Source organism: Saimiri boliviensis, chromosome 5 (genome assembly GCF_048565385.1).
Source record: "Saimiri boliviensis isolate mSaiBol1 chromosome 5, mSaiBol1.pri, whole genome shotgun sequence".
In the NCBI taxonomy this organism is placed as follows: domain Eukaryota; kingdom Metazoa; phylum Chordata; class Mammalia; order Primates; family Cebidae; genus Saimiri; species Saimiri boliviensis.
Genome location: NC_133453.1, coordinates 145,843,110 through 145,855,755, shown reverse-complemented (window position 1 = coordinate 145,855,755; position 12,646 = coordinate 145,843,110). Strand labels below are relative to the sequence as shown.

General features: G+C 50.2%; 1 protein-coding gene across 14 annotated transcripts in view; it reads left to right on the top strand.

The window, feature by feature from the left end:
- The window catches only part of APBA2 (amyloid beta precursor protein binding family A member 2), a 220,688-nt gene that overhangs the window by 188,703 nt on the left and 19,339 nt on the right, over positions 1 to 12,646 (top strand). For 13 of the 14 annotated variants that reach the window (XM_039479984.2, XM_039479986.2, XM_039479982.2 and 10 more), the window contains 2 exons: positions 9,939 to 10,084; positions 11,096 to 11,131. In XM_039479984.2, coding sequence (XP_039335918.2) covers positions 9,939 to 10,084; positions 11,096 to 11,131 — 182 coding nt within the window. The remainder of the gene's footprint in view (positions 1 to 9,938; positions 10,085 to 11,095; positions 11,132 to 12,646) is intronic. The other variant, XM_074400121.1, reaches the window with a different exon arrangement.

Genomic DNA, 12,646 nt, shown 5'->3' with positions numbered 1-12,646 from the left:
GAGCTGCAAGAGTTAAACAGTTCTGCCCTGGAAATCCCCACAGTACCTCCTCAGTACCTCTTCCTATGGCTCAGACCCCTAGTCCCTCTGTACAGGGGAAGCCACTTACATTTCTTGTGATTTTCTCCAGGAATTTCTTAGACCTATATCACCCTATCAATAGACCCTTTTCCTTAAATAGACATTGCGCTGGCCACATGGATCTGTACTTAACTTTTTTATTTCTTGCTAGATCTTGGAGACACAATAGGTTCACCTGATTATTTAAATGGCAGCGCAGGATCAGTTTAGTGGATGTGGGATGTGGTATTAACCAGCCCCCTTGGACCAATTGTTAGGAGATTTCCAGTCGGTGCAGAAATGAACAGCCTTGGGGCTGTGCCTTTGTTTTCGGGTGTGGGTTCTTTTATAGAGGCAGTTCCTGGCTATGGCAGGGGTACGGGCCAGGAGCACACCAAGTCGGATAGAGGCGGGCAGAATGCCTTCCCAAGGCGGGACAGTGTACGCTGCTGTTGGTTATGTATGAGAGTTGATTATGTATGAGTTTCCCACCTTGTCACCAACACTGTATGACCAGCTGTTTGATGTAAGCTCCAGGCTGATGAGTGCGGAGAAGTGTCTTGTTGATTTCACATGTCTTTCATAGTAAGTGAAGCCAAACACTGTTTCATGTGTTCATAAGTGGCTTTTCTTTTCAGTGCGTTGCCTGTTTGTTTCCTGTGCTTATTCCTCTGTTAGATTTTCACCCCCAGCTTTATTGGCGGATAATTGACAAATAAAAGTTTTGTATATTTAAGTCATACAATGTGATGTGTTGGTATAAAGTTGCATGGTGAAATGATTACCACAGTCAGGTTTATTAACATAGCCATCAAGTCTCATAGCTACCTTTTTTATGTGTGATGAGAACACTTAGGACCTATCGTCTCAGAAAATTACTAGTATACAATACAGGATTGTAATACAGCCATAGTTGGACACACTGGAACCTCAGACATTAGTCATCTCATAACTGAAAGTTTGTACCATTTGACCAGTATCTCCCCATTTCTCCCGCCCCGCAGCCCCTGGCAATTGGGAATTTGGGTGTTTCTTACTGATTTGTTTTATTCTTTACGTATAAAGGAAATGAACCCTTTGGTTTGTCTTGTAAAAGTTTACCCCAGCTGGCCATTCTTTTCTTCTTCTCTTTTTGGCATGCTTTTTACTTTGCTAAACATGTAATTTAGTCAAATGTATCAGGCTTTTTCCTTTGAGCCTACTGAGATGTTGAGGTTAGCATGACCATCACATTCCTGAGACTAATTTTAAAAATAAAGTTGGCTGGGTGCGATGGCTCACACCTGTAATCCCAGCACTTCTGGAGGCCAAGGTGGACAGATCACAAGGTCACGAGATCAAGAACATCCTGGCCGTCATGGTGAAACCCTGTCTCTACTAAAAATAAAAAATTAGCTGGGTGTGGTGGCACATGACTATAGTCCCAGCTACTCAGGAGGCTGAGGCAGGAGAATCGCTTGAACCCAGGAGGCGGAGGTTGTAGTAAGCTGAGATCGTGCCAGTGCACTCCATCCTGGCGACAGAATGAGACTCCGTCTCAAAAAAATAAAAAATAAAAAATAAAAATTTGTTGACCAGGCAGAGTGGCTCATGCCTGTAATCCCAGCACTTTGGGAGGCCAAGGCAGGCAGGCCACCTGAGTTCAGGAGTTTAAGACCAGCTTGGGCAAGATGGCGAAACCCCATCTCTACTAACAGTACGAAAAATAAGTTGGGCGCAGCAGCGTGTGCCTGTAATCCCAGTTATTTGGGAGGCAAGAGAGTTGCTTGAATCTGGGAGGCAGAGGTTTCAGTGAGCCGAGATTGTGCCACTGTACTCTAGCCTGGGCAACAGAGTGAGACTCCATCTCAAAAAAAGAAAAAAAAAAAAAAAAAAAGAAAGAAAAAAAAACTACAAATAAAAATAAAGTTGTCTTCTTGAACTTTGATGATATTATTTTAAACTATTTAAAGAATTGATTTTTCTGGAAATTATCTTGGTGGATGGATACAGGAAAATTTACATTTTAGGCGTTTTGTCCCATAGCAGCTAACCAGTTATGCCAGTGCTATCCAAGGAATCTTTCCCTTGCAGGTTTGAAATGTTGCCTTTACCATACCCAAGTCATCATGTGGATCTCGATCTGTTTCTGGATCTGTTATGGGAATGGCCCATTCCGGGTGCAGACCCAGGCTGCTTTCTTTACTGGGGATTTATGGTTCATTCTGTTACCTGGTAGGGCAACTTTCAGAGCTTGCTGCCATCATTCCATTTCAGACTCTTTTTCCTGGATATTTTTGTACTTTTGTTTTTCCATAGGAACTTTAAAACTAGCTTGTCTAGTTATTCGCTACAAACTCTTTTTGTTTATTTGCTTTTTGGTTTTGTTCTTTTGAGACAGAGTCTGTGTCGCCCTGGCGGGAATGCCGTGGCACAATCTCGACTCACTGCAACCTCCACCTTCTGGGTTCAAGCGATTCTCTTGTCTCAACCTCCTGAGTAGTTGGGAATACAGGCGAGCACCACCAAGCTCAGCTAATTTTTGTATTTTTAGTAGAGATGAGGTTTCGCCATATTGGTCAGGCTGGTCTCAAACTCCTGACCTCAGGTGGTCTGCTCGCCTTGGCTTCCCCAAGTGCTGGGATTACAGGCCTGAGCCACCATGCCCAGCCCACTACAAACTCTTAGTGGTATTTTTATTAGGCATGCTTTAAATCTGTCCACTTAGGGGATAATGTCAGCTTTATGACATAGAGTCTTTCTGGCCAACAAAGGATTTATCTTTCCATTTATTCAAGCTCATTTACCTTCATCGATAAAGTTTATTCATAAAAACCTAACACCTATCTTGTTTGTCTGTTCCTTGGTGTTTATCCCTTTTATTGTGTTTGTAAATGCTGACTTCCATTTTATTATTTTTCAACATACTGCTGTTTGTAGGTACAAAGAAAGCTATCAATTTTCATGTATTAAATTTGAAACCCTTGCCTTAGTGAATTATCTTATTTTTTAAAAATAGATTTTTCTTTGTTTTCTTGAGTTTTTCCTGGCACGCAATCATACCATCTGCAAAGAAGAATGATTTTTGCTGCTTCCCTTCTTGTTTTCTGTTCCTTTTTCTTGCCTAATCAGATTGGGTAGACCACAAGAAACAACTTTACGTAATAGTAGGATGTGGCTTCTTGAAAATAACACCTTTTTGAAAGATCTGTACTTTTAATTTTATCATAAAAATTTTAAACATTTGAAAAAATAGAATATTATACTCATCACCAGCTTCAGTTATTTACCCATTCAGGGATAGTGGTATTTAGTCTACACCCTGACCCTTTCCCAGATTATTCTAAAGCAAATCTCAGATCTTACAGCCTCTTTAAATATTTCATATTGAATCTCTGAAATACGGGAAATCTGTTTTAAAGATAATGGCAATGCTGTTATCACAACTAAAATAAAGTTAATATTTATTTATAGCATTAAATATTTGTTAGTATTTGCATTTTCCCAGTTGACAGGGCACTGTTTGAATTGGGAGCCAAACAAAATCCATCTGTTGACACTGATCAATGCATTTCATAACTCTCTTATGTCTCTTGTAGGTTGCCCGTCTCTTTTTTTCTGTCTTACAGTTTGTTTTTGCTGTTGTTGTGGAATAATCTGTATCATTTATCCCACAGAGTTTCCCATAGTATGGATTTTGCTGATTGCATCTTCATGGTGTGGTTTAACGTGTTCCTCTGTTCTCTGTGTCTTATAAAATAGTGGTTGTTTTTAGACATAGAGGCTCGATCAGATTCAGTTTGATTGTTTAGGCAAAAACTTTGATACATATTATTGTGGTGTTCTATCCAGAGGCACGTGATATCTGATCATCTCTTTTTTGGTGATATTAGCAACCATTAATGATCATTGTCTAGATCTCTTAATTGATTAGAGGTTGCCATATGGTGGTGTTCTAATTTCATTATTTCTTCTTCATTAATTAGCTGGAATTTTTCTATGCAGAGAAACCTTCTCTAAAGTATTTGGTTACCCTGAATATGGCTCCTGTAAGAAAAGTTTAAATGCTTGATTTCTTCTCTTTATTGAAAAATTGAGAAATGAATGAGTTTCCCCGACAGTGTTTAAAGATAACTGGTCAGGTTGTGTGCACTGTTGTTAGCATGGTTGGTGTGTTTTGTGTATTGTTACCATGGTTATTGGTGTTCAAGTGTTTGGCCAATAGGAGCCTCTTTAGGTTGTTTTCTGAGTCCCATCAGTGGAACCCAGTAGTCTTTGATCGTTTCCTTGCTTTCTGGTATATTTCAGGATCATCTTAAATATTTCTTGCTCTAGGATTGGAACCAGTTGGTTCTTTGTCCAACGAGCCTGTGACACAACATTTAGAGGCTGTAACCTGGGTGGTGCGGTGACAGTGTATATGTCTATGTGGAAGGCAGCCTCTGAAATGGCCCCCAGTGACCCCACCTCCTGGTATTCATGGCCTTGTATGGGGGGCTGGACTTACTGACTCACTTTTATTGAAAAGAATATGGCAGAAGTGATGGGTTATGGCTTCGAAGATCAGGTTACAAAGAGATGTGACTTCTGTCTGGCTTGCCCTATTGTGTTCTCTCTTGTTCCCTTTGCGGGAACCAAGCTAGCCTGGTGTGGTTGGCAGTTGCCCCATCCAGAGGCCCGCATGGCATGGGACTGATGTCTCTGGCCAATGGCCTGATGAGAGAACTTGGAAGTGGATCCCCCGCTTCAAGCATTCAGGTGGCTGCAGTGCCACTCAGCACCTTGCTGCCTTGATGGATGAGAGGTCCTGAGCCAGAGTCACCCAGCTAAGCCATGCCCAGATTCTTGATCACGGAGACTCTCAGATAACCAATGGTGGTGGTGGTTGTTGAGATGGAGTCTCTCTCTGTCGCCAGGCTAGAGTGCGATGGTGCGACCTTAGCCCACTGCAACCTCTGACTCCCTGGTTCAAGTGATTCTCCTGCCTCAGCCTCCCAAGTAGCTGGGATGTGCAACATGCCCAGCTAATTTTTGTATTTTTAGTAGAGATGAGGTTTCACCGTTTTAGCCAGGATGGTCTCGATCTCCTGACCTTGTGATCCACCCGGACAGTGTACCATTGTCACACTGAGGTCTGCCTTTGCAGAGAGCAGCGGGCCTTGTGGATGCACCCCATGTGCACCTGTGCTTCTGCTCCGCCCACTACCTCCTCCGAGACCCCAGGGATGCAGGGACAGGTCTTGGAGCTAATGAGACCCCCTGGGGCCACACTGGCACCTTAGAAGCCTCTGTCCACCACCCATGTTGAGGTTAATTTTCTCCAAAGGTGGCGGGGTGGAGACCCTCAGGCTTGAAGCTGTGGGACTCCCCACCCCTTCCCTGTCCAGCGGGTCTAGGGCTTTCATAGGTGGCCTTTCAAACAGGCTTCTTCTGGCAGGGGAGACCCTGGAGCGCCTTTTCCTTCTCCTGACCATGCAGATACACCGAGCATACGCCTGTGTGAGTGAGCTACACGGTGTGAAAAGGAGGAATCCCTCTCTGGGGAGACAAGATCTCCTTTAAACCTGTATCTCGATTCTCTTGCCATTTTGTCTCCCTCTGGTGGTCTCAGCTTAGGGTCAGTGCAAGGCTTGAGCAAAATGACAGCAATTTCTTCCCAGACGTGTGGGGCCAGCTGCTTTCATTTCCTAACGAAGCTGTTGGATTCTGGTTCTGCGTTTCCTGCGGAAGTTGAGAGTCGTGCCTGTGAATCTGAAATACTCCCCCCACCCTGCTGTCCCCTTCAGACTTTTCTCTGGGTCTGGGTTCTCCTCCCCTTGCGCGTGTGAGTGGGAGGCAGGATTTGGGGGTCACTGTGGACTGGACTGTTTCCCGCCGAACCAAAGAGCGAGGCAGGCACGGAAGGCCCCCAGGCAGAGGTGGACAACGGGTGGAGTTGCAGCAAGGCCCTTGAGCGCTTCACTGGGCTTGTCCTGGGAGCAGGTATCTGTGGGTGCCAGGGCTGACCCCCCTGCCTGGGATGGGGTACCCTTCATATGTAGCAGCAGTCTTTGCCCAGATGGGCCCCAGAACTGGCAATGCTCACTTCAGGGGGAGATGGGTCAGTCTTTCCTAAATCCACTTAAGGATGTGGGTTGACGCAGAAATGGGAACCTCAAACCAGGTGCACTGACCAGGGCCACCCTGGGTGCTGGCGAGGGAGCAACTGGGGGCAGGGCCTGGGAAGGTGGGAGGCAGATTCCAAAGGGAAGGCCGGCCCCCCAGCCTCCCAAGGACCTGAAGCCCATAGGGTGCCAGGCAGCCCCCACCACAGAGAGGACATGAGGTCACTTGCCCTGGGCCTGGGCACCAGCTGAGGCTGTGAGGCTGGGAGAGCCAGCGCTTCCCTGCAGAACGAAGTGACGCCTTCTAGTGGTCAGTGAGAGCTACTGCATCGGGTCCCACGGGGTGACTCGGGCTTCACTGGGGTGTGCCCTTGAGCCATGCTCACTGGGGATTGCAAGGTGGTGTGAGGTGGTAGAAACGGGCCTACTTCAGGCGCTGGGGCCCTTCGCGGGCCCCACAGCCGGATGCCATAGAAGGGGAGCACAGGGCCTATCTGGCGAGCCTGTGGCAGTCAGGCCTGTCACACATGCTGTCCCAGCCACCAAGCCAGGCAGATGCGTGCACTTCACTCTGAAGAAGCCCCGAGGTAGGGTGGGGGTGCTGCATTGGGATCCATGGCTCCTGTCCCCTCCGTAGGGCTGCTGCTGCTTCCCCTGTGACAGGCCGCGGTGCACCTTCCGAGGAACAGGTGGACAGGGCGTTCTCCCCTGGTGCCACCCCTGAGTCCTGCAGTCCCCCACATTGGTGCCTGCAGCCCTGCCCAGCCGGGAGAAGGTTTATCTGCTCCAGAGCTAAGGGGCGAGGGGCCTGTGGTGGAAGGAGGAACCTGGGTTGACCCTGGTCTCGGATCCCTGCCGTCAGCCGAGGCTTCTCCCTGGCAGCCCACCTGGCACCACCCCTGCATGGAAGCACGCACAGGCCTGCGCCTCCCAGAGGGATTTGGCTGAAGATTCCTGATTCATTTGCTCCTGAGATGACTCTGAGGCAGGAGGTTATGTCTGCTAGAGGCCTGGCATCCCCAAACTGGCTACGCATCAGTGTGAACGGTGTGTGTGTGAACAGTACAGGCTCCTGGTCCCCACCCCAGGGTTAGTGAGTCACACTCTCTGGGGTGGGGTCAGGGACTCTGCAGGCCCCATGGGGGAGGCCAGGCACAGCCGGGGCTGCTCAGGGCTTTTCTCCCTCTACTCATCCCCAAGTGACTTAAGCTTCATGTGTCTCCATGACCTGTCACCTCTCTACCGCCTCTTCGGGGACAGGGTTTGGAAGAGGTCCGTGCCACTCTGCACCTGCAGCTGGGAGGTTCTGGGGTGTTGGCGATGGTGGAGGCCACTGTCCAGGATGCGGCCAACTTTGGCTCTGGTCCCTGCCCTGTCTTCCACTGTCAGTGTGGCGGTGGGTGTGCCTTGCCCTCCCAGCCCCAGTGCCCTCTCAGGCTTCTCCGAGACTGTGTGAGGGAGCAGGACCTGGGTTGGGATGCTGCCTGTGGTGACGGCTGCTGCCCGGGGCCCTTCCTTAGCCACGGTTTATGACTTGTCTTTTGAGCCAGACACAAAAACTTACGAATTCATCAATGACTGTCTTGCATTTTAAATGCTTTTAGCCTTTAGTAGATTCATATGATTAATCTTATCTTTGCAGTAACTCCGTGGAAGTAGAAATCAGGAATTCCCCATCCCCTGTTTTGCTGGTGAGGAAACAGAGGCCAAAAAACAAAAATTGGGTGCCTGACCCAGGGACACAAAGCCTCGCTGAGCAGGGCTGGTGGAAGAGCTGGGAGACTCACTTGGGTCTCCAGATCCCAAGAGCTGCCACCCTCCCTTCCGACGGGCCTGAGATGATGTCACTTTACAGACTGAATTCCTTTGCCAGGCATCTGACCTCCTGGTATCTGGGTCTCCGCTCACCCATCACCCCGCAGCACCGCCTTCCCACCGCCCCATCCAAAGAGAGTTGCTGTCTCTTCGTCCTGGGTTTGGCTGCCTTCATCCAAGTTCACATCCCCTGAAAAGACCTGGCATCCTAGTTGACTTAGTCTGCACAACTCCAGGTGTCCTTGGTGGGCTTCCCTGGCATTGAGTCCCATGGCTGTCGCAGCCTGAGGACACAGCCTGGTGCTCAACGTCACTTAGTCAGTGCTGATATCTGGTGCCAGCAGGAGGGGAGCTGACCTTGGGCATTCCTAAGTTGGGACCTGCTAGGGCCCAGATTCTAGACCCTGACACTTGAGAACACTTACCTTGTTCTAAAACGCTTTACGAAATTGGCCTTAGTGCGTGAGCTGTGGGCGTGGCCTGAGGAAGATGGCTGCTGCATCTTTGCGTCTGCAGCTTCCCGTGTTATGGCCTGATGTGTGAGCCCCTGGTATCGGCCTTCGGAAAGACAGTTTTAGGCTAATGGATCCATGCTGTGACCACTTTGGGAGCTCTGATTTCAATTCCACAGGGCTGGGGGTTGCTGAAGTGAATGCATAACCCAGACTTCTTCCCAGGCAGCTCCAAAGATGTGGGCTTAAAGAGAAGTACAGTTTCAGAGCAAGGACACGTGCTCTGGGTCCAGTGTGGGCCAGTGGCGGTTGCTGCAGGCTCACGCCTTCGGCCGCCTCACTGCTGGCGGCCTGCTTGCTGCCGAACACTTGCTGGCTCCAGGTGCGTGTGCAGCCTGGACGGGGACCTGTGGGCAGGCACCCTGGACCCGGGTCTCCGGCTCTGTTGATGGGTATGAACTAACACCTTCCACAGCCCGTCACATGCACTCACTGCCAGTTGAGGACGGCAGCCCCAGTGGCAAGTCCTTCTGGCCACCTGATTTTGCATATAAAGTTTTCTTGACATGCAGCCATACCTCCTCCTTACGAATCATCTACGGCTGCCTTTGCACCTCAGGTGCAACGGTGAATAGTTGCAACGGAGACCCACAAAGCCTAAAACACGTGCCATCTCACCCGTTACAGAAAAGCTTTGCCCACCCCAGCTGGAGCCACACTCTCTGCCATAGGAGCCACTCAAGATCAGCTTGTGGGCAACATGGATGGGGGGTAGGTTGGACTTAGGGGTAGGTTGGATATGGCTCTAACATGTAGCTGTTTATATTTCAATTAATTAAAATTACATACCAGAAAAGGATCCAGCCCCTCAGCTGCAGGAGCCACAGAGCGAGTGCTTGAAGCCACATGTGGCTAGTGGCTCCTGTACTGGACACCACAGAGATGGAACCTTCCACTGTGGCTGGTGGGAAGTTCTGTTGGGCCCCGATGGTCTAGGGGCAGCAGACGGAACAAGCATGATGTCGCCAAGCCTGGGCCTGTGGTGTGATGGGTGTGAGAAGCTACACCGGCATCCTGAGAGGCCACAGGCAGGCTGGAGCCCCCCGGGACAGATGCACAGGGAGAGGCCAAGGAGAAGCCCAGAGCACAGTTTCAGGTCACCGGCGTGGGTTCCGGGGCTGCGGGGAAGGCATGGAAAGTGCTGTCGTGTTTGGGATGTGATGCCTTCTGGATTTGCAGCCTGTGATTGTCACCTTGAGTGACAGTCATCTGGAATACTGGCACTGTCCTCCTGACACCGCTTGGGCTGCGTTTTCTGGCCCGAGTTTTGATTTTGTGCAGTTACTTGCAGTACTGGATAGCGAGGGAGCAGACTGGCCGCCCCGGCGGCCTGCAGATTGGTGAGGGTTGGGCCCTTCTGTTTTGCCCGGCGTCCTGGCTGCCGTGTTCATGTGCTGCGACCCGGCTTGCAAGTCCTTTGTTCAAGGGACAGCTCCTCTAGGGAGACGCTGACTCTGCCCTCCCTCAGTTCCAGGGCCCTGCGAACCGGAAGACCTCATCGATGGAATCATCTTCGCTGCCAATTACCTGGGGTCCACCCAGCTGCTGTCGGAACGGAACCCTTCCAAAAACATCAGGATGATGCAAGCACAGGAGGCCGTGAGCCGGGTCAAGGTAGACGTGCTGCCAGGGGCCCTCAGGGATGCCACGCACTTTGGGGGCCCCTGGCGGGAGGGAATGTGGTGGGGTGCAGGCCCTCTTCCAGCTCTGACTGCAAAGCCCTCGACACGGAGCAGGAGCGGCCCAGGTGCCCGCGAGGTTGAGGGCAGCTTGCGCCTTGGCTGGCAGAAAGCTGGGATGGGCAGAGGCAGCCAGCTCCTTAGTGAGAGGCCCATGAAATCCCAGAAGCACGACCTTTAAAGATCGTCCCCAAAGCATTCTAGTCACAAAACAGTCCCAAATCCCAGTTCCACAGTATGTGTATTTTTAGTGCCATTCAAAGTGCTTCCAGAAAGGGGGATAAATGAATCATGTTTTATTTAAATTCAGGACCTCAAGAAAGGCTTTGACCTCCTTGTAGCTCAAAGTGCTCATTGGATTGTCTGGTTTAGAACGGTGGGTGAGGCCAGGCAAGCAGAAGATGAGGCCACACCAGCAACATTACATGGGACTGGGGGAGGGGACGCAGCCATCTGAGTTCGCAGCCCACCAGCCCAGGGGGTGAGAAACAGTGGCAGCCTCCTCCCTAGCCCTCACCACACACAGCCTCCTCTAACAGAGGCAGGGGAGCACCATGAAGCCATCCAGGCTGGGCAGGAGAAAGCCAGGTAACCCAGGGCAGTGCTGAGCCCTGGCGGCCACTGCCTCTTAGCAGAGGCCCGGCCCTCCCACCCCATACCCCTGACCCCTGACCCCTGACCCCTGCCTTGCTCTGCTACTTGGAACCTGGCCCACTTTCCTGCTGGCTGATGGCATCTTTCCTGTCCTCCATAGATGGGGTGGTTGACAGTCATTGCTAGTGCCCCAGGGACACTTGTGTGTGCTTGATGTGGGCAGCGGCTGTCCACCCGTCCCTGCAGGGGCTTTGCCAGAGTGTGGGGAGCATCAACCACCAGTGTAACATAACCTGTGCGCCTTCCTTCTCTGCCTGCCAACCTGTTTCTCTTGTATCTTCCATGCTCTCAGAGGATGCAAAAGGCTGCCAAGATCAAGAAAAAAGCGGTGTGTGGGGCCTTGATGCCTTGGGATGGTGGTGTTCGCTTGTGTTCGCTTGTGTTTCTGTGGCTTGTCCTGGGCGCTGGGGGCTGAGGGGGCTCCCTGGGAATCCAAATAATGTTGGAAAGCAGCTTTTCCTTCTTTCCGTGGCAGGTGAATCTTAGATATTTGTGAATGAAACCACAGACGCTTCATTGTTTTTAACCGCCCAGGATTTATTAGTTCCCCTTTCTTAGCATCTCCTGTGTACTGGAGCCTGGATAATGCCATGTTGCCCCTGTTTTACATGGACATTGTAAATTAATATGACTTTTAGTTGATTTGACAGCCTGGTGGGTCTAGGGCCTGGGCCTCCTGTGCAGTATTTCTGAGTTGTTCTGATAGGTAAAGATACCTTAAGCTTAAGTCAGGAGGGTGGGCAGCTCAGTTTGCCCGTGCGGTGCTTTCTTAATTGGAAATGAGTTTTTAGGCTGGATGCAGTGGCTCACACCTGTAATCCCAGGACTTTGGGAGACAGAGGTGGGAAGCATCACTTGAGTCTAGGAGTTTGAGACCAGCCTGGGCAACACAGTAAGATCCCTGTCTCCACAATTTTTTTTTTTTTTTTTGGAGACAGAGTTTCCCTCCCATTGCCCAGGCTAGAGAGCAGTGGCACGATCTTGGCTCACTGCAACCTCCGCCTCCCAGGTTCAAGCAATTCTCCTGCCTGAGCCTCCTAAGTAGCTGGGATTACAGGCACCCACCACCACTTTGGCTGATTTTTGTATTTTTAGTGGAGATGGGGTTTCAACACATTGGCCAGGCTGTTCTTGAACTCCTCATGTCAGGTAATCCACCTGCCTCCCAAAGTGCTAGGATTACAGGCATGAGCCACCACGCCTGATCTTTTTTTTTTTAATTAGCTGGGCATGGTGGCACATGCCTGAAGTCCCAGCTGCCCAGGAGGCTGAAGTGGGAGGATCACTTGAGCCTGAGAGGTGGAGGCTGCAGTGAGCCATGTTTGCACACTGCACTCGATCCTGGGCAACAGAGTGAGACCCTGTCTCTTAAAAAGAAAAAGAAAGAAACAAAGGAAATAGACTTGAAACGCTGGCAGACTTTTAGAAATTGGGTTGACACTGAGTTATTTGTTCATCACCTGGTCATTTAGTAAATGCTGGAGCTTTTCCAATGCTCTTCATACAGAAAATATCAAAATAGTTGGTGTCACAAGGCCGGGGGCAGACCTCAGGGGCCTGGGCACTGGCTTGTTGCCTCCTGTTTTCTTCTGTTTAAACAGCAGGAGATTTAGTTCTCCTCCCTGCTTTGAAGTAATGCCATTTTCTGGCGCCATGGCCAGAGGACCCCATGTGAGCACTCCCTTTTCTGCAGTGAGACTTTGGTCCACCTGGGATGTCTACTTTTTGCCCCACGGCATCTCCTTTGGTTCCGCTCAGGTACAGGAGAAACTCATGCTCCTCTTCCTGGGCTGACTTCCTCGGGGCAAGGCAGAACGTGCCATGCGTTGCAGACTTGCAGCTG